The sequence below is a fragment of the Girardinichthys multiradiatus genome, chromosome 23, assembly GCF_021462225.1.
Source record: "Girardinichthys multiradiatus isolate DD_20200921_A chromosome 23, DD_fGirMul_XY1, whole genome shotgun sequence".
In the NCBI taxonomy this organism is placed as follows: domain Eukaryota; kingdom Metazoa; phylum Chordata; class Actinopteri; order Cyprinodontiformes; family Goodeidae; genus Girardinichthys; species Girardinichthys multiradiatus.
This window is the reverse complement of record NC_061815.1, coordinates 1,373,531-1,395,410: the sequence shown is the minus strand read 5'-3', so window position 1 is coordinate 1,395,410 and position 21,880 is coordinate 1,373,531. Positions and strand designations below refer to the sequence as shown.

The 21,880-nt window shown below is 39.7% G+C and overlaps 1 protein-coding gene across 2 annotated transcripts in view; it reads left to right on the top strand.

Moving 5' to 3' along the window:
* The first annotated feature begins 699 nt into the window (after window positions 1–699).
* Window positions 700–21,880, top strand: part of c23h5orf22 (chromosome 23 C5orf22 homolog) — a 30,581-nt gene continuing 9,400 nt past the window's right edge. Inside the window, exons 1-7 of one of the 2 annotated variants that reach the window (XM_047354548.1) lie at window positions 700–961; window positions 5,567–5,712; window positions 10,058–10,207; window positions 10,898–11,031; window positions 19,237–19,541; window positions 19,802–19,864; window positions 20,086–20,207. In XM_047354548.1, coding sequence (XP_047210504.1) covers window positions 893–961; window positions 5,567–5,712; window positions 10,058–10,207; window positions 10,898–11,031; window positions 19,237–19,541; window positions 19,802–19,864; window positions 20,086–20,207 — 989 coding nt within the window. In that variant the 5' untranslated portion in view covers window positions 700–892. Of the gene's footprint in view, window positions 1,084–5,566; window positions 5,713–10,057; window positions 10,208–10,897; window positions 11,032–19,236; window positions 19,542–19,801; window positions 19,865–20,085; window positions 20,208–21,880 lie in introns of both variants that reach the window. The other variant, XM_047354549.1, reaches the window with a different exon arrangement.

Genomic DNA, 21,880 nt, shown 5'->3' with positions numbered 1-21,880 from the left:
CTATTAGAAGTACAGGATACTTTACTCAGACTACAAATGATGGGTTTATCAATAGTATTTTATGGGTTCCAGCACATATTGGAGTTAAAGGATATGAGGTGGCAGATAAGATGGCTAAGAAGGCAACACAAAATCATATACATTTTACAGTACATTTAAGTATATCAGAGGCAAGGAGCATCATCAAACAGAACTTGAAGGAAGAATGGCAGAAAATGTGGGATGGAGAAAAAAGGAAGATTGTTTTATAGGATCAAAAAGGCCATAGGTGAAATAAGAACTGGAAGAATGAGTAGAATGGAGGACAGAATAATAACAAGATTAAGATTTGGACATACAGGACTTAATTATACACTTTTTAAAATACAAAAACATAATGCAGGACAATGTGACCACTGTGGGATGGATGAAACAACTGAACACATTTTTATAGTGTCAGAAATATGAGCTGGAAAGAAGAGTTATGAAGAAAGAATTTGAAAGGATTAAATAAACTTTTTGCATTATAGATTCATTATAAAAAAACATAGTGAGCAAACATATACAAATTATTTCAAGATTCCTAAAAAGAACAAAATTATTTAATAGAATTTGATTATATAAGAAAGATATGAATCCATGTTTAACCACACTCTATACCTGTGGTGGCGGTAATGCACACTCACAGATTTTTGCCGACCGTCATTAAACACCAAAAGAAGAAGAAGAAGAAGAAGAAACAAGAGAAAACGGTTTCTAGCCGTAAAACCACTGCTAGGTTAATTTCTGTTTAGTTTTACTTTTCGTTTACGGACATGACTAAACCGTACGTTCAGATTCAGAGGAGTTTACTGTTCGTTAGCTTCAGCCAGTCTGATTAAGAACTACGTTAAGGAGACAACTTCCGGCAGAAATGAGTTCCCTGCTGCGGAAAAGGTCGTACAAGAAGTTGCCCGTGTGGATAGTGGAGGACCACCACCATGTAAGGGTCTTTAGGGGAATTACGGTAGTGGCGCTTGCTGATATCTTATGTTGTACATGTACTGACTCGAGGGCCCCGTTTCAGAAAGCATGGTTAGTGAAAACTCAAGAGCGAGTTCAGGGGTAAGTATGTGCATACCCGGGTATAAATCAGGTAGCCGTTACCCTGAGTCCAGTTACCCTGAGTCCAGTTACCCTGCATCTTACTCCGTGAACCAACCCTGCTCGTTAGCAGGTTTTATGTAATGTAATGAGCTTTGGCACAAGGAACATCGTAGAAACGGCGTGTCCTTTTCTGAAGGAGCCTGTAGACTTTGGAGCGCAACTACTCTGCAGAAATGTACCTCAGGAGGTGGTGATCAGACCGTGATTCGACATCTTTTCATTTTCTGGAATAATATATTTTTGAGCGTTACCGTTTCTCGCCACAGTCAATAAGTGAAATTGGCTGGCAGAGGTTTGTTCCTAACTATTACAATAGAATATTTATAGGATAAAGGAATCATTGTGAGACACATTTGCGCATCACAAATAGGTTGTACTTTCAATTCTTTTCAATTCAATTCAAAAATACTTTATTAATCCCAAAGGGAAATTAAATGTAGTTGTAGCTCATATTATGAAGGTTTCTTCAAAGAGCCGTTGTAGATGCTGATGGCTGTGGGCAGGAAGGATCTCCTGTAGCGCTCCGTCTTAACAGCAGATCTGAAGAAGCCTCTGACTGAAGACACTGTTGTTGTAGGACAGTCTGATGAAGAGGATGCTCAGGGTTCTCCATAATGTTCTTCATTTTATGAAGAATCGGTCTTTCCACAATGATCTCCAGAGGTTCCAGAGGAGTCCCCAGAACAGAGCCAGCCTTCTTTATCAGCTTGTTGAGCTTTTTTAAGTCCCTGGCTCTGATGCTGCTTCCCCAGCAGATGATAGCAGAAGAGATCAGACTCTACACAACAGACTTATACATATATTAAATGAAAATACTATCTATTTAAAAATTCACATTCACTTAAAGATGGCGCCCTTTTAGAAGTATGAGTGCAGTCCATGGCTCTGATTACATTCAAAAATCGGCTCCTCGGTGGAAATGACAGCCACAGTTCAGGTGTACTTTATATATCTGAGTAACATGCGGATGAGGCTGTCCCATGTGGCTGCCATGGCGTGGGTCAGGGATGACTGTTAAATGTCAGAGCTGTCAGTCAGCGCCATCTGAAAAGCTCTGGTTAAAAGGATCGAAGCATAGTGAAAACTTTAACTGGTACCAGCAACGCACGGTTTTCTAGTTTCCCTCTGTAACACTGAGGCCAGCTCCGCGCAAAGCTCCCAAACAATTGCCCTGGGCAATCTAAGCCGACTGATTAGCCGTTCGTCATATGTGCCTGCAGGTCAGTACGATCTCTGAAAAAAATGCTCCTTCCGACTTCTATTATTGGCGATGTCGTCCAACTGTGCCAAATCTATCGTTCCACAATAACTTGCGATTTTGCGCTGCTATTTATGGATATGTTTGACTGTCTATGGCATGTTTACCTTATGCATCATCACACCTGACTTGTTTGGGGTGATCACACCTGATCTGATCCGACGCAGTTTTCTTTTTCAGTGAGAATGAAAGTGCCCCTTAGATAATCCACATTTTATGCTCCACAGCGCACAAGCAGGTGCGTATGGAGCCCGCGAGGGGACATGCGGGAATTTTTTTCTTTTGCGCCCCTACGCAATACTTTTGTGTTGCTCGAAATACTTTTTTGAGGTGTTACACTGTTGTATGAGACTAAATGTGACTCCATTTCATCGCCTGTGTTTAAACCATAAAAGCTGAAATTCATGAAAAAACTTTACAGTTGATGCTCCACGAATTAAATAAAACTAGATGGAACGAAGCTGAAGTTTGCTTCCGATTCGGGAAACAGTTAAAGGTCGAATACACCTCATTTTTCATTACTTTGAGGACCTTTAATCCGCTCCAACTTAAAAACTACAGTACATAGACTCTTCACACCAGAACTAGATTGTTGGTAATAGCAGAATCTTATACACCTAGTTTGTGATTTGTAAAGGTTTTATTTGATCTCTGATAGTTCCATAAAGGGTCATATTTTGGGAAGAAACTTGTGCCATCAGAAACTGAATTTGAATTTCTCAAACTGAATCTGTATTTGTGTAATTTGAAATTAAATGCATTGGTTTGAAATGAATTTCACTTAATTGAAACTGAATGTAATGGTTTGAAACTGAATTCATTTGCTCTGAAAATGTATTTTGTTGAATTAAAAATTCCGTTTCACTACTTTTACTTTCAGTTCTAAAATTCAATTTCAGTTCTAAAATTTAGTTTTTTGTGTCACACATCCGAGTCCTTGAAGCCACAGATTAATCAAACACAGATTGACCGATTCATGGATGTCATTCACTATTGCTGCGTCCAAATTGAGGGGCTGCATTCTTTGAAGGACGCATTTGTTGGCCGATTACATAATTGTGAGGCAATTAAGTCTACAGCTTCGCAGGCTCCTCCAAATAGGGCCGACAAATGCGTCCTTCTTTTCCCCAGATATTAAGGATGGGTCCGGTGTATCCTTCGTGGGCCACCCTATCCCATGATTCATTGCGGGTCAAAGTAGATTGTGTTAACGGAAGTAGCAAAGCCTGGAGGAGAGGGGAAAGCTGTGAACAAAATTGGAAAAACTGCGATTTCTGTGAAACAAAATGAACTTGTTTTTAGACTAGAATGTAGCTGTATAAACCTGAAATATCTGCTCGGTTTATCAAGATTTCGCTTAATTCCACACGTGCTCCGATGTGTTTGGAGACAACCCGCTTCTGCTGCCCTGACACCGGGCTCCCAGCTGGCTCACCTCGCCAGCGCACAGCTGACCTACGGGTTGAGGTGCGATGAACCCCGAGAGAACAGCTGACTCCCGGCACGTTGTTTTCAAGCTCCTGCTGGGTTTCCCCAATGGATGGAAGTTAAACACAGATATAATTCATTCAGATGATATGTAATATTGATGTTTGGTTCTTTTATTTTTATACTCTACAAATAAACTGATTTAAACATTGTTCCTGAAGTTAATATGTTAGTGTTTAAATTGTTACATTTTTACAAATAGATTTACAAATATATTTTTATATATATTTTTTATATATGAACACAAAACTTTAACAATTTAAATGGCTGAATAATGAACAAGATTATAAAACAAGAAAATAAGCCATTAGGGCTCCATTTGTTCAGCTTCACAGCTCTGTGCTTCACGCTATCACTGTTGCTAGGCAACATAAATTATGCTGAGGTAAAGGCAGCGGAAACGCAGACCGACGTAACACCGGCTGCACCATGCTAATCTGGCATGTTTAGCTAATAGCTACAGGTAGCATAAGTGTTGCTGTTTGACCATCATTTATTTACATGACACTTCTTATAGATGCTCATTTGACTTGGTGATGGACATCTGCTAAGCTCATGTATGCTGCTGAGCTCCAGCTCAACATGCCGTAAAGGAAGTTTAACTTGATGTGAAACGTAAATCAATGAATCTGTGTTTGATTAATCTAAGGCTATCCTCAAAGACCCGGATGTGTGACACAAAAAACTGAATTTTAAAAGTGAAAGTAGTCAAACTGAATTTTCAAAACAACGAAATACATTTTCAATGCAAATAAATTCAGTTTTCAAACCAATAAATTCAGTTTTCAAACCAATAAATTCAGTTTTCAAATTACACAAATACAGATTCAGTCTGAGAAATTCAAATTCAGTTTCTGATGGCACAAGTTTCTTCCCATACCATATCAGTGTTTCTTTGCATCTGGACTACCTTAGAACTGGTCAAAACTACAATACCTAGACACTTCAGACCTGGACTAGATTTTTGTACACTAATAGCAGAATGTTTAAAACCTAGTTTGAGGTTTGTGAAAGCTTTATTTGATTTATGAAAGTTTACAAAGGTGTCATATTAGTGTTTTTCCTTAGACACTATAAAAATTACTAAATTAGTTGATGATAATTTCAATAATCAATTAATCATGGTTAATCCGATTCGTTTTTTCAGCCCTTGACGAGTGTTAAATGTGATTATTACCAAAGGCATTGAAACTCACTGTTTCAATGCCTTCATTGAGTATCTACGTACAATGTAAGTAGTCATGAACATAAAGAAAACCATTAAATGAGAAACTTGTGTGTAAAACCTTTGTAGTTCGTTTTATCTAACTAGTACAATTTGTTTAATTAAATAATAATACTAATGCCAATTTTAAATAAAAACCATCTGATTGTTTCTGGTCTTCGCTTTACATCATCATTTTGTGCTATTAAAAACAAAACCCTGTAGTTTTCTGACACAAGCATTCCATATGTTTTGTCCGTGGACATTGGTACACTTTCACCAATGTGCAGAGCGCAATATCGCCTTAGGTGTGACAGATCCTGCTACAGGACAAGAAAACTTCAATTGTTTTTGAAAGATAGGGTGCTTATCTGTACAAGTAATAAACTGTGACAGATTACTGTAAAATAGGCATCTTTATTAGTTTTGATAAATTTGTCATCATATAAAGTAAAATAAGGGATCTGTGTAAGTTCTCTATGTTGTTGCAGGTGGTGTATCACATCTACCGAGCTATTGCATCAAGACATCTCCCCCTCAAGGACATCAGGATAGTTCATTTGGACTCCCATCCTGACCTGCTTATTCCTGTCAACATGCCGGCTGACACAGTGTTTGATAAGGAGAAACTCCTCAGGTATTAATTTTATTTTTTGAGTTGTGCAGTACATCTTTTATGGCACGCTTTTCCTTTTTCCAGTCTCCTTCAAAGGGCTCTTATGGTTTGGGTTGATTCAATTCAGTTTATGTATATAGCGCTAATTCACAACACGTCGTCTCAAGACACTTCACAGAGTCAGGCACAGTGGCTCAGTAGGAAGAGTAGTCGTCTTGCAATCAGAAGGTTGTGGGTTCGATTCCAGCTTCCTCCTGCCATATGTCGATGTGCCCCTGGGCAAGGCACTTAACCTCAAGTTGCCTACCGATCTGCGTATCGGTGTATGAATGTGTGAGCGTTAGTGAGTGCGATTTGGTGAGTGTGGCTCTAGTGTAAAGTGGTCTGTATGACTGGAAAAGCGCTATATAAGTTCAGTCCATTTACCATTTACATTCTAATTAATCCTAATTGTAGCTCCTTTAGTCGTTTCACCTAGAAAGAAAGAACAGATAAACTCTGAGCCAGTTTTCAAGGTTAGAGTCTGAAAGAGAGCACATAGAGTTAGTCACAGTAGAAGCTCAGTCAGTAGCCATGTCTAGGAGAGAGAAAGGGTTAAACACTAAAAGACAGGACCATGTGGATCATCTGTAGAAGGTGAGCATTAAGTTGTTGCCAGCAGAAGCTCAGACGATGCCCCTCTCCAGAAAGGTGTCACAGATAGACACAGAGTCAGGCCAGGTGTAGCTTCTAGAAAGAGTAAAGAGAGAACAAAGTTAAAAGCTGAAATAACAGCAAATAATGCAAAATCGGAGAGTAGTGTGAGAATGTAGCGAAGACGGTGAAAGTGGTCATTATGTCCTCCAGCAGCCTAATAAGCCTATAGCAGCATAACTACAGAGATAGCTCAGGATAAACTAAGCCACTCAAACTATAAGCTTTATCAAAAAGGAAAGTTTTAAGCCTAGCCTTAAAAGTAGACAGGATGATAACTAAAGGATCTGCCTCGCATTCTACTTCTAGAGACCCTTGCCATATTAGAAATGTTTGTAAATGTATTGGTGCAATAATACATTTTACCACAATTTATGTAATTAGAGAAATCAATTGCAAAACTATCTGCCACATGTCACATGTAAACCCTTAGTGACACCCTTACCTTGTCTTTTGTAAATCCAGTTGTTCACTACGTTACTTTTCCATTTTGTTTTGAGCTGAAAAATACTACAAACAAACAGTATTTTTCATATAATCCGAGTGTTGCTAAAAGCGCTGTTCTTTAGAACCGTTCCTCTTGCTATAATTTACATAATAGAGCATACATGCTTTTGGTTTGTCTCCTAAAATACATCAATAATACTTCCTTTATTTGTGGCCAAAAAGCATCAGAACACAGAAATGCTGCTGTTGGTGTAGCTCTTTTTTGCAGTTTAAGAGTTATTCACATGCACACATTTTGGTTTGGATACAATTTGCACACACAAATAACTAATCTTTTCTCCCAGTGCCTTATTTTTACCTAACTACAGTCAGGAAAATAAGTATATGAACACCCTGCGACTTTGCAAGTTCTCCCACTTAGAAATCATGGAGGGGGGCATCGTCCACTTTGTTTGCAATTACAGAGGTCAACATTTCCTGTAGTTTTTCACCAGGTTTGCACAAACTGCAGCATGGATTTTAGCCCATTCCTCCACACAGATCTTCTCCAGATCAACCAGGTTTCTGGGTTGTTGCTGAGGAACATGACATTTGAGCTCCCTCCAAAGATTTTCTATAAGGTTTAGGTCTGGAGACTGGCTAGGCCACTCCAGAACCTTGATATGCTTCTTAAGGAGCCCCTCTTTGGTTATCCTGGCTGTGTGCTTTGGGTCATTGTCATGTTGGAAGACCCAGCCACAACCCATCTTTAATGCTCTAACTGAATCTCGCCTTACATGGCCCCGGTCATCCTCTCCTTAATACAGTGCAGTCGTCCTGTTCCATGTGCAGAAAAACGCCCCCAAAGCATAATGCTTCCACCCCCATGCTTCACAGTAAGGATGGTGTTTTTGGGATGATACTCATCATTTTCCATCCTGCAAACACAGCGAGTCAAATTAAGAACAAAAAGTCATGGGCAAACTTAAGACAGGCCTGTATGTGTGCTGATTTAAGCAGGGGAACCTTCCGTGTTATGCATGACTTTAAACTATAACGTCTTAGTGTATTACCCACAGTAACCTTGGAAACAGTGGTGCCAGCTCTCTTCAGGTCATTGACCAGCTCCTCCCTGTAGTTCTGGGTGGATTCCTCACCTTTCTTAGGATCAATGATACGCCACAAGGTCAGATCTCATGGAGCCCCAGTCCGAGGGAGATTGACAGTCATGTTTAGCTTCTTCCATTTTCTAATAATTACTCCAACAGTTGCTGCTTGGTAATTGCTCCGTAGCCTTTTCCAGCCTTGTGGAGGTCTACAATTTTGTCTCTGGTGTCTTTGGACAGCTCTTTGGTCTTAGCCATGTTAGTAGTTAGAGTCTTACTGATTGTGTGGGTGGACAGGTGTCTTTATGCAGCTAACGACCTCAAACAGGTGCTTCTAATTTAGAATAATAAGTGGAGTGGAGCTAGACTTTTTAGAGGCGGACTAACAGGTCTCTGAGGGCCCGAATTTTAGCTGATTGGCAGGTGTTCAAATACTTATTTGCAGCAGTAACACACAAATAAATTATTTTAAAAATCATACACCGTCATTTCTGCATTTTTTTTAGAATATGTCTCTCACAGTGGACATGCATCTAAGATGAAAATTTCAGACCCCTCCATGATTTCTAAGTGGGGGAACTTGCAAAGTCGCAGGGTGTTCAAATACTTATTTTCCTCTCTGTACTTCAGAACAGGTTTATGCATCTGGCACTGACTTTTAAAAGTTATCAAGATGTTTCAAAACATTTTTACACTTTGACTCTATGTTATGGTTTGGCAATGCTCAAGAACCTGATCCTTAAAAAAACTGACAGCAGAGGAACAGCCTGGAAACATCAGACCAGGAACAAATTTCACTTATTGTATTTTCCGCACTATAAGGCGCACCGGATTATAAGGCGCATCTTCAATGAATGGCCTATTTTAGAACTTTTTTCATATATAGGGTGCACCGGATTATAAGGCGCATAGAATAGAAGCTACTGCAGTCAAACGTTTGACTGGGGTTGCGTTATGCATCCACTAGATGGAGCTGTGCTAAAGAGAATGTCAACAAAACAGTCAGATAAGTCAGTCAGTCAAACTTTATTAATACACTACAAACCAGCGTTCTGATAACTCCATTCACTCTCATGGTAAGGTCTCCTCTACATAGAATTCTATTGAATAGAGCCAACCGCACGTTAGGAATGCATTGGAGTCTATGAAGTTGAAATCAAACGTTAGTTAAAACGTGAAAGGGAACTTTTTCCTGATTCAGTAAACACGTAAAAGAAACAGTTTGATGCACTAAATCAAACGTTAGTACTATTAACCTTTCCTGTTTCTGTCCCCTGACCGTAGTCTGATGACACAGGGGAGACGCTTTCTCCAGGGCCGAAGTTACTAGTTTCCTCGGGGTTAACTCCCTCACTCATACGTTGCTGAGTTGAGCATGAAGAAACAGCATCAAAACACTGAGTTGTTGACGAGATTCGGGGTTCTTTTTAATGACTTTGCAGCACGTAAAAACACAGGGCTTACAGACTCATACTCCGCTGCTCCGGTCGCCGTCTCTACCCACCCCACACACACAATAATACCGACGTCACTCCTTCACTCTTGATTCTCAGCTACGGCAGCACACAGCGCCACCTCTGTCCGGAGGAGTAATGTCAACATCTTCCATACACACACACGAAACATACACCCCACACACTGAGCTTCTAATCCCATATAGTTCAGGCAATTCCTGCAACAGTACATTCAAATGTTATACACACACAAGTGGTGTTGGACTAGGAGTAAGCACAGTACAGGTGTTTACCGCTATTACTTCGGCGACACCCCTGACTACGGTAGCCGTAATGCTGCAAGCGGTGCGGCTTTGTAGTTTACCAGTCGTACTGAAACATTTTGACAGAGCGCCGTGTACAACCAGTATGGATCAACCAATTAACCAATTGATCCATATATAAGGCGCTCCGGATTACAAGGTGCACTGTCATTTTTTGAAAAAATTAAAGGTTTTTAAGTGCGCCTTATAGTGCGGAAAATACGGTAAATTTTAAATTGGTACATTTTTTGGAGAACTTCAAAAGGAATCAGGCATGTAGTTTAAAGGGTTGTGTTTTTTTTCCCTACTCACTTCAGTTTGTTAAATCTGCCCAGTAATTTGGATGGTTGATTTGATTACTACTATATGTTTCATCTTTCTTTAGTGAGCTGAGTATAGAAAACTGGATAATGCCTATGGTGTATGCGGGTCATTTATGCTGTGTGGTGTGGCTACATCCTTACTGGGCTCAGCAGATCAGAGAAGGAGAACACACAATTATGGTTGGCAGAGACTCATCTACCAGCACCATCAGGTAGGACAAACACTGATAATAAAACAATTATTTCAGCTTTTATTGAAAGAGTTATTAGGCTAATGTAGTTCAGGGGTGTGCAACCTGCACCTTCAGAGCCACATGTGGCTGTTTGGCCTTCCATTGTGACTCTTCTAAAACCAAATAAGAAATGTTTTATAAATTGTAAATGCAATATAAAAGGTGGTTTTAGCAGTTCTGTATGTTTATAATCAATATCTACAAAAACTATGTTCAGCAGAAGAGCACCAATGGTACAATACCTTTTTCAAACTTTAAACAGCGATCTGTTTAAGTGGCCTATGTAGTTTCTTCATTTTCCATATTTAGGGAAAGGGCTCACCCACCCGGCATCATTTTGCGAAATTAAGATGTTTTTTTGTTGTTAAATTATTCATTTTGTTGTAAATTCTGAATATTGAAAATTGTTTAATTTCTTTAGCTTTTAAAATAAATAAAAATTATTTAGTACACGTTTATAAAATCTTTACAAATTTTATTTTGTAACAGCAGGGACAAAAGTGGCTCTTTGAATTGACGAGCTTGCTGACCCCTAGTCTGGTTAGATTACCGTCTCAAAATATCCCAGAAGTAAAGGCATTTTCAGTTGCAGAAAAATGAATGTAAAGCATGTCAGAAAAGGGCCACTTGTGCCTGTCTGCTTATCTCTGTTCTGATGTTACTTTGCAGGGTGACCAGTACAGACAACTACTTCCTTAGTGACGGTCTGTATGTTTGTGACGAGCAGCTGGAGAACTCGAAACTTCTCAGACTAAACGTGGTCAGAGTCGATCCTGTTAAACCATCCAGTGGGTCAGTTCCAGGTACCTGCAATTGATAGATCACATCTTTTAGGCCAAGCAAGCTTAATTTGAGCTAAATTAATTTTATTTCCATCAAGTAGATTTCTTCCAAAATGTCTCTCCAATGTTTTGTTTTCAAAATGCCATTACCCAGCCAGTGCCTTTAGTGACTTTATTGCATGCCATTATCATCCATTTAAATAGGTAAACATCCTCAGCTTTGACAACATTTGTAGGTAACAATCCCAGGTATTGATCCCGGTTAAGATTGGCAATTTTATACTTTAAAACTTGTTTGAGCGTAATTTAACACATGTCCAGAAAATATGGGAATGATCGGCATTGATCTGACCACAGAGTCTTCAACATTGTTGTGGAGATTTCAACTGTTTACTTTTAATATTAGGAGTGATAAAGAATCTCATATATTTTATCCACCCGAATTCCCTCCAGATTCTAGAAGTAGTGGAGGTGATTTGCAACAAGCAGATCAAATGCCACTCATCCTCTGACAGAACAATGTGAAATTCCTTTTCCCTGCATTGACATTGCAGCAATCCCTCATACTGAGCATGCATGTAGCGACAGTGGAGAGGAAAAACTCCCTTTTAACAGGAAGAAACCTCCAGCAAAACCAGAACCAGGCTCAGTGTGAGCGGCCATCTGCCACGACCGACCGGGGGTTTGAGAGAACAGAGCAGAGACTAAAAAAGAACACAAAACTTCTAATCCAACTCTGAGCCAGTTTTCAAGGTTAGAGTTTGAGAGAGAGCACATAGGGTTAGTTACAGTAAAAGCTCAGTCAATTTCCATGTCTAGGAGAGAGAAAGGGTTAAACACTGAAAGTTTTAAGCCTAGCCTTAAAGGTAGACAGGGTGTCTGCCTCGTGGACTAAATATATGGACCAATCAAATCTCTGATGTATGATGGAGCTAGATCATTAAGGGCTTTATATGTGAGGAGGAGAATTTTAAATTCTATTCTGGATTTAACAGGGAGCCAATGAAGGGAAGCTAAAATAGGAGAAATATGATCTCTCTTTTTAATTTTCATTAGAACTCTTGCTGCAGCATTTTGAATCAGCTGAAGGCTTTTAACTGCATTTTGTGGACATCCTGATAGTAAAGGATTACAATAGTCCAGCCTTGAAGTAACAATGCATGGACTAATTTTTCAGCATCACTCCTGGACAGGATATTTCTAATTTTGGCAATGTTCCGGAGGTGAAAGAAGGAAATCCTAGAAACCTGTTTAATATGGGATTTAAATGACATGTCCTGTTCAAAAATAACACCAAGGTTTTTTACTTTATTACCGGAGGTCAATTTAATGCCGTCCTCACATAAATTGATTGACTAAGCAGTTTCCTTTTCAAAGATTCTGGTCCAAAGACGACAGTTTTTATGTCTTCAAGATATGCCTGTAGTCTATCCAACTGATTGGGCTCATCAAGATTTATAGATAAATAAAACTGAGTATTATAAACATAACATAACATAAGTTTTTGCAGTTTATTTGGTGAAATTGGAAAATTTATCAAATTCATTGCAGGCCCTGGTAGAGTGGAGTTCAGATGCTACAGTTACAGGAGGGTTTGTTAACCTGTCGACCGTGGCAAATATTGCACCAGCATTGTTAATGTTTTTGATGATGATCTCAGAAAAGAAAGATTCCCTTGCATTTTTCAGTTGTAGGTTATATCTGTATAGTCTCTCTTTATAGATAATATAGTGAATCTGGAGTCCTGTCTTTCTCCACCTGAGTTCAGCTTTTTGACACTCCTTTTTATCACTTCTGACTGATGGAACACTTCTCCATGGAGACATTTTCTTCCCAGAAACGACTTTCACTTTAATTGGAGCAATTGAATCAATGATGTCTGAGATTTTAGAATGAAACTTATCTACCAGCTCATCTACAGTGTTGCAGGGCAAAGTGGAGGTAGAAGAGTAAATCTGGTTAAAGGTTTCAGCAGCACCGTCCTTAAAGATGCGTTTTCTTATCATGTCTCTTTGGCAAACTGAGTCATTGCAGATGATGCTTTCAAAAATAATAGAAAAGTGGTCAGATAGAGCAACATCAGTTACAGACATCTTGGAGATGTTTAGACCCTTAGTGATGATCAAGTCCAAAATACGTCCCTGTTTGTGCGTTTGCTGTTTAACATGTTGAGTCAAACCAACATTTCTAAGAGTGTCACATAGATCTATTGGACTTCTGTCTTCAGGATTGTCCATGTGAATGTTGAGGTCTCCCACAATAATTAAACAGTCATAATCAACACATATCACAGATAAAAGCTCATTAAAATCACTGATAAAGTTTGTTTTGGACTTAGGAGGCCTGTAAATATTCAAGAACATGGTTCGGACCGGGCTCTTTACCAGGAGAGCCCAATATTCAAAAGAGTCAAATTTGCCCAGAAATACTTTTTTACACTTTAGTAAATCTTTAAACAAAGTGGCCACCCCTCCACCTTTTCTTTGCCGTCTGCTCTCACAAAGAAAATTGTAGTTAGGAGGCGTCGCCTCTATCAGAATGGGAGCTTCATTAAATTCATGTAACCATGTTTCTGTTAAAAACAGAACATTAAGATCGTGATCAGTAATGAAATCATTGATTAAAAATGATTTTCCTGACAGAGATCTAAGGTTCAATAAAGCCAGTTTATATGACTTAGTTGCTGATATTAACTCTGTGTCTGGTTGTACCTGACAGTTTATGGCTTTTTTAGATTTTTTTTTACTGTCTCTTATCCTTTTGACTTTGTTCTTTCTGTCACGTATAAGCACAGAGATTTTACAACTATCTCCTATTAGGGGCCCAAGTTTTTCCTGGACATGTTCATTTCTGACAGTTACCACTGGGGCCCAGACTGTACCACAGAGAAGTGATTTGAAGGTCCTGATTAGGAGGAGATAGATTAGGAGGTGGTGGAGGTCTGCGGCATTTGGAAGATATTGATTCAGTAGCAGGACCTCGGCCACGGGGGGTGTTGAATGGAGAAGATGTCAGAACCATTTGGGTCCCGATTTTAAGAGCTCCTTTCATGTTATCAGAATCCAGTAAAGCAAAAAGCGGGCTCAGTGGGGAGATGGGAGAGTTCTGTGCAGTCTGGGTCGGGGTCTGGGGGGAGGGGGGTATAATGGAGGGGTCCACTTCTCCTGTGGATTTCGACGGGGAGACCTTTTGTGATGACCTCTCTTTCTCCGCCAACTGTCCGATTGTTTCTGCTGGAGCTGATGGAGGCAGCGTTATCATTGTTGTTGATACTCCATGTTCTCTGCTGAAGGTCAAAGCTGCTGGTGGATTATTTACTGAATAGAAGAGATTAGATGTGAGACTTAGATTTTGCTTTAGAACCATTATACTCGGAAAGGGACCCTTTAGAAACTCAGTTTTACAATTCACCGTTTTATCGTTTTAGCCAAATACACACTATGCCATTAAATAATGACCTTTATACAAAAATTAGGTTGTTTAAGTGAAGATCACACAAACGTCAAAAAGAGCTCTTAGGAGGTCTTATTAATAACCAGTTGCTCTGGGATCAGTTAGGACATATTAGCTGTGTAGTACTTTCTGGCTCTTTAACCCTTCAGATGTAGATTTCAAAAATTCAAAAAGTTCTGCATATTCTTAAAAAAACAATATTAAACCACTGGATGACGTTTCTATCATTGAGTAAAAAATGGCAGCTTCATGTTCAAATGTTTTCTTTTCAGTTCCTCCTTGCTCTGTAACCAACTGTTCCACAGACTTTTTATGCAAATCTGCATAACCACTTATTAATCATCAGAAGTCTGGAAAAAATCTCATCTCCACAGAAAATTAGTGCAAAGGGTCTGCTGAGAAACACCTTGATATTGAGAACTCCAACAATATTCAGAAGACGAGTGAAATCCTCCTTCAATCCTTCTGATTTTTTCTTAGCTACGTCATCCATGGCTCCACAGTGTATAATAAGGTTTTCTAGAGACGGGCGCTTTTCTGTGATTGCAAGAATATTCTCTGAGATATCAGAGACCACGTTACTGGTACCAATCATAACTTCTGTTTTTTTTGTTGCAGAAGTTTTTAATCCCATCCACAGCTGTATTGCCCACTATTAGGGTTCTTCGTCTGGTGGGGTGCTTTTTCTCTGGCAGCTTAGGAGAAGGCTGTTTAGAATGAAGGTTTTTCTCAAACCTTTTATTGATCTCAGAAGATGGATCATTTTCCTGGTTTTCATTCTGTAGTGGAGCAAATCTGTTTTGGAGGGGAATTCCATTATTTCCAGCTGTCTCACTCCTATCAGTTGTTGTGACAGCAGCTCGCTGTCGAAGTCTCCTTTTCCCAGGAGAAATGGGGGCATTTCTCTGTAATTCTGGCCATTCTAATTTATTTAATTGCTGAGGTCTTCCAGTGAGTCGTCCACCTTGATTTTTTGGGCATGCCCCTAAAATATGCCCAGGGCGGTCTGCCGGTAGGTTTATTCTCAGTGTTCTGATTGCCGACTGAGTCGTTGAGTTGGCTGTCACTCTTTGGGATCACAAGCAGAGTTGAATCATCGTTGTACCTCATATTCACCTCCACATTCACTTTTAGTTGATGGATTTTCATCTCCAAAACAGACAATTTCTGTAAAAGTTTGTCAAAGTCCACTGTGGTGAAGGGAGGCATCTTGTGCTGATTAGCTGGCGTCAATTTGTCCTTCTATCGGGTTCACTTATGAAAACATCAAAATCCTTTAGAAAAGAAAATTATAAAAAAAATAATCCTTGGGAGTCGCTGGTAAATGTAGGTTTAGTCCCATATTTCCATAATTTTCACTAAGAGATAAAATGTTAGGAGTAAAAGAATGCAAGTAAGCACGGAGCTTAGAAGAAAAGCGTCTGAGCAGGCAGAGAGGCGGAAGCGGAAATTGTAATGATTTTCGGTTTTTATTTAGTGAGATGTCCTTGAAATTAGATTCCCACACATAACTGCTTTGATTGTGTCCTACATTATAATTGGATCTGTTTGGTTGTCCCTATTATTGGCAATACAGTCCATTATTTCTTTCTTATTTTCACTTATTATCGTTTCATTCTTAAGTAAGCCAATGTTCATTTTCCATAATGTCTTTCTGTTAACATTGTCTAGGTTTAATAAGTTTATAATATTATGGTGCGATATATCTGCCTGTCCTATAATGCAGTCTTTTACTAACCATAACTCTCTTTTGTGTTTAATAGAAAAAAGTTTATTCTGGAATGTACCCTATGAGCTGCTGAATAATGAGTGTAATCACTTTGTAATGGTAGAAGAAACCTCCAAACATCGCACAGACTTACCCCCTTAATCAGGGAAATGAGATCTATAGATATATGAACCAAGATGGCGTCGACAATGGCAGCCTCGGAGCTTCGCTCTCTCTTTGTTTTTGTATTTTGTCTGTTTTTATGTTTCTCGGGCCACATTACTGTGGTCTCATTCAGTAGAGAGGAACTTCTCAACATCAGAGAGTCCTCTCTTTGGATTTTTTCACCCTCTATCATTGATCCGAGGTTCACTGAGCTCCTGGCAAGCGGAGCTGCGGCTCTATACGGGATACTGCGCCGAAGGGGAAAGTGTGCTGGTGCGCTGGTAAAGCTCTGCCAAAGAGGACTTCGTACACCACTGCCTTCAATCCACCTAGCAAATGTCCGCTCTCTAAACAACAAGATGGACGAGCTGCTTCTCCTCACCGGTAAAAACACGGACCTCCACGGATCATGGCTGAGTGAAAACATCCCGGACCGTGCACTGCTGATGCCGGACTTCCAGCTGCTCAGAGCGGATCGCAGCGCGGAGCTATCGGGGAAGAAGCGAGGAGGCGGAATCTGCTTTTATATAAATGAAGGTTGGTGCAGAGATGCAAAAGTGCTGGAGAAACATGTAGTCCTGATCTGGAGTCATTTTCCATAAACTGTAAACCGTTTTATTCACCGAGAGAGTTTTCCTCGTTTATAATAATCGGCTCATATTTTCCACTTCATGGCTGCACTTCTGCTGCTGAAAAACATCTTGCTGAGCTGATTACAGACCTGGAGAAAAAATACACGGACTCTTTCATCATAATACTGGGAGATTTTAACAGAACAAACCTCTCCCATGAACTCCCCAAATACAGACAGCATATTAAATGTCCCACCAGAGACCAAAACACACTGGACCATTGTTACACAGCTTTAAAGGACTCATATCATGCTGTTACCAGGGCTGCTCTGGGTTTTTCAGATCATTATCTAATCCACCTCATCCCAACCTACAGACAGAGACTAAGAGCTTCCAAACCCAAGGTTCACACTGTTAAGAAGTGGACTGAGGAATCAAAGCAGATGCTACAGGCCTGCTTTGAATGCACAGACTGGACTGTTTTTGAAACCTCAGCCACTGACTTAAACCAACTAACTGATGTGGTGACATCATACATCAGTTTCTGTGAGGACATGTGTGTGCAGACCAAGACCTTCTGCACCTTTGGGAATAACAAGCCATGGTTTACTCCACACCTCAGGAATCTGCACAGGGATAAGGAAGAAGCTCACAGCAGTGGAGATTGGGCGCAGTACAGGCAGGCCAGGAACAAACTAACAAAGGAGATCAAAGCCGCCAAGAGAAGCTACAGTGAGAAGCTGAAGAACAGCCTTTCTACTGGTGATGCTTCAGCTGTATGGACCGGTCTGAGAAACCTGACTGCCTACAAGAGCCCCTCCACCCATTCTGAACAGAGTCGTTTCCTGGCCAACCGTCTGAATGGCTTCTACTGCAGACATGACAAGAAGCCATTCACACCTCAAACCATCTCCTCCACATCCCATTCAGGAACACTTTGAATTGTCTTGCTACTGAGATCTGCTATATAAATAAACTTGCCTTGATTTAATGGTTGTACTCACTAGTTCATGCTGCACTGAACTGAAAATCCTTTTCATCTACAGGACTTGCTAATACAGTAATTCAGCTCAACTAAAATGAAATCTGTTCCATCTCAAGAAAATAACCCCAGACCATGACGCTGCTTCCTTCATGTTTCCAGAGTTGCATTGTAATTTTTTAGTGTTTGGAAAAAACAGCAGTGTTGTTTTAGCTAGCTTTTTGAACTATAGCAAAAAGATTAAACCGTGGTGTTATCAGACACCACGGTTGTTCTCCCACAAGCATTCTCCCCGTAAGCATACGGTAGTTTTGGTGATTTTTACTCAGCCTTTTTTTTTAATTTATAAAAATCGCTTCCAGTCTTGTAATTCTACCTTCTATTCCCTGTAGAATACAGGGTGGCTTCAACCTCATGGCAGCCTACCCGACTTGTTTACTCTGTCTTTTCTTCAAATGTATAGAAACGTCTTGTTTTTGTGATGTTTCTGTTGCCCCACATTTTCTGACTTCTTATCTATTTCTTTAATGTGTTCCATGGTAAATTTGATATTAATATTTTCTTGGACCTTTACCTTAAATGAAACAGTTCTACATTTGATACTCTCATAGCTCAAAGCAAACTCTGCACATGTTAGAAAAGTCCTATCAGTGTAGGGGAACTTTATTTCAGAGTTGGCAGGTGTGAACATAACTGGACTGAACTTATATAGCACTTTTCCAGTCATGCAGACCACTCAAAGCGCTTTACACTAGTGCCGCATTCACCCAATCACACTCACATTCATATACCGATACGCAGATTGATAGGCAACTTGAGGTTAAGTGCCTTGCCCAGGGGCACATCGACATATGGCAGGAGGAAGCTGGATTCGAACCCACAACCTTCTGATTGCAAGATGACTACTCTTCCTACTGAGCCACAGTCACCTAAGAAGAATGAAAGCTTACATTAAATTCAAAGGTGCCTTAACCACGTATTAGTTAAAAGGTAAACAAGTGCAATTATGTCATTGGGTTTTTGGAGCTTTCTTTCTTACAATTTTCCTCTAGCACATTTCTTAAAATCTTTTTATGTTTTTCAGTTGAATTGTGGAAATATTTGTCTATCAAAGGTGGAATAAGTTCAGAAATGACTCATTGTGGTCATCTTTCTATGTCACAAAAATAAATTAAAGAGTTTTGTTACTTATTGTAACCCCATCCATTCTGTCAAACTAAATACATGTTAATTGTTGTTTTGTTTTGTTTTTTTCATTTTCTTGAATGCTTTCTGTGGAATTATTTTCCCTATCTAGAACTTTCAGTTTTTAATGCAATTTATTCTATCTTGTCTTTGGTTTTCAGGTCATGACACAGAGAGGGACTCTATGTCATGTTTAGCTAAAAAGGCTCGGACAGATCTGAGGGAGGATGGGGAACCTTCCTCAGTAGCAACTGCTACACTGCTGTCAGTAGTGGGCAGCAACTGGCAGGGAGAGCTGAGCAGCAATGACATGGACCTTGGAGATGGAGAACATGGAGATGAAGGATCAACTAGTTATGTTGTTGGAAGATTAACTACATTTCTCAATGAAACACATCCATATATCCTGGATATTGATTTGGATTTCTTCTCTTGTAAAAACCCCTTCAAAGAAATGTACACTCAGGTATCTCATCTATGCTTGAATGTTGTTCTTCCAACAAGTTCATTTATCTTCTAAAAAATATTTCAACCAAGAAGTACAATTTTGATTGGAAATGAGATGGGCATCTTCCAAATGACAATACAAGGGGTTACATTGTGGAAAAAAATTTCAGCTTTTATTTATGTTTGAACTAAACCCTTCTCAATAATCAAGGAATACATGATTGCATACCTGTTTTTTGTTTTTTTTAAGCTAACCTAATATCTGTATTGCCTCTCCAGGAAGAGTTTTCCATCCTTAAGGAGCTCTACAACTTCAGAGAACCCAGCGTGGGTGCTGATGAGGTCAGAACAGTCCATTCCAACTATAGAAATGTTGTGAAACGTTTTAACGGACAAGATCTATCTTTATATATTAAGCTCTCTAACTGTAGGACGAGAAAAAAATTGATGTAATTTAAGAACATCATAGTGATTCCTCTGTGGTGAAAAAAGGTAATAGGAATCTTGTGGGAGAAAAAGAGGTTTCTTTCTTTGTACTTAACATAAGGTGTCTGTCTGTCTAGGCAGATCTGCAGGAGTGTGTAGATCGCCGTATACACCAATTAGAAGACCTGGAGGCAGCATTTGCTGATCTGCTGGAGGATGACGGAGAACAGACTGTTGCACGATGGGCAGCTAACCCAGGGTAAGGTTGCACTGGTTGTATTTCATTAGGAAATCTTCAGTTAAACATATCTATAAATAATGACAGCTTTGTACAATTTATTATACATGTTAAGTAACTTGTTAGCTTTTTCATGACAACTTTGTTTCATTCAAGTTTAGCCATATTTTACTTTCAGTTTCATGTGGATTTATGTTTATTTCTTGTCTTTATGGCTCTTTGATTCCATTTATCAACTTAATTCATTAAATTTATATAAGCTGTATTCCATTTTACCCCATTTCCTCATAGCTACTTTTATTTTTTGTTCTTCAAAAACATAGTAATATACAGGGGTTGGACAATGAAACTGAAACACCTGGTTTTAGACCACAATAATTTATTAGTATGGTGTAGGGCCTCCTTTTGCGGCCAATACAGCATCAATTCGTCTTGGGAATGACATATACAAGTCCTGCACAGTGGTCAGAGGGATTTTAAGCCATTCTTCTTGCAGGATAGTGGCCAGGTCACTATGTGATACTGGTGGAGGAAAACGTTTCCTGACTCGCTCCTCCAAAACACCCCAAAGTGGCTCAATAATATTTAGATCTGGTGACTGTGCAGGCCATGGGAGATGTTTAACTTCACTTTCATGTTCATCAAACCAATCTTTCACCAGTCTTGCTGTGTGTATTGGTGCATTGTCATCCTGATACACGGCACCGCCTTCAGGATACAATGTTTGAACCATTGGATGCACATGGTCCTCAAGAATGGTTTGGTAGTCTTTGGCAGTGATGCGTCCATCTAGCACAAGTATTGGGCCAAGGGAAGGCCATGATATGGCAGCCCAAACCATCACTGATCCACCCCCATGCTTCACTCTGGGCATGCAACAGTCTGGGTGGTACGCTTCTTTGGGGCTTCTCCATACCGTAACTCTCCCGGATGTGGGGAAAACAGTAAAGGTGGACTCATCAGAGAACAATACATGTTTCACATTGTCCGCAGCCCAAGATTTGCGCTCCTTGCACCATTGAAACCAACATTTGGCATTGGCATGAGTGACCAAAGGTTTTGCTATAGCGGCCCGGCCTTGTATATTGACCCTGTGGAACTCCCGACGGACAGTCACCATATTGTTGTGTGCATTTCAATATTTTGAGCAAAACTGTGCTCTTACCCTGCTAATTGAACCTTCACACTCTGCTCTTACTGGTGCAATGTGCAATCAATGAAGACTGGCTACCAGGCTGGTCCAATTTAGCCATGAAACCTCCCACACTAAAATGACAGGTGTTTCAGTTTCATTGTCCAACCCCTGTACTTCAGAAACCAGTTATATACATACACTGTATTAAAAAGAAATAACCTTTACCTGTTTTGGGTCAGTAAGGATTACCAAAACTATTTCTGCTCAATACCAGACTAATAAGAAGGTTGATTTCTTATTCCTTTATTTACAGTAAGTAATTTGCGTACATGAAGAAAACTATGCCTATAAACAGTTGAGGAAGGCCCAGATGATGTTATTTTGACTTTGTAAGCTTATGATAGGTCACTTCTTCCTATATGATTTATACCAAGGCTCATCTGTTAAAATATTTTCAAGCAACATCTTAAATAAAGTGTGTCTTCGTGTGACATAATGGAACAATAAAAAAGTCAGCCAAGATATCAGGAAGAGAATTGTAGAGCTCTACAATTCTCTG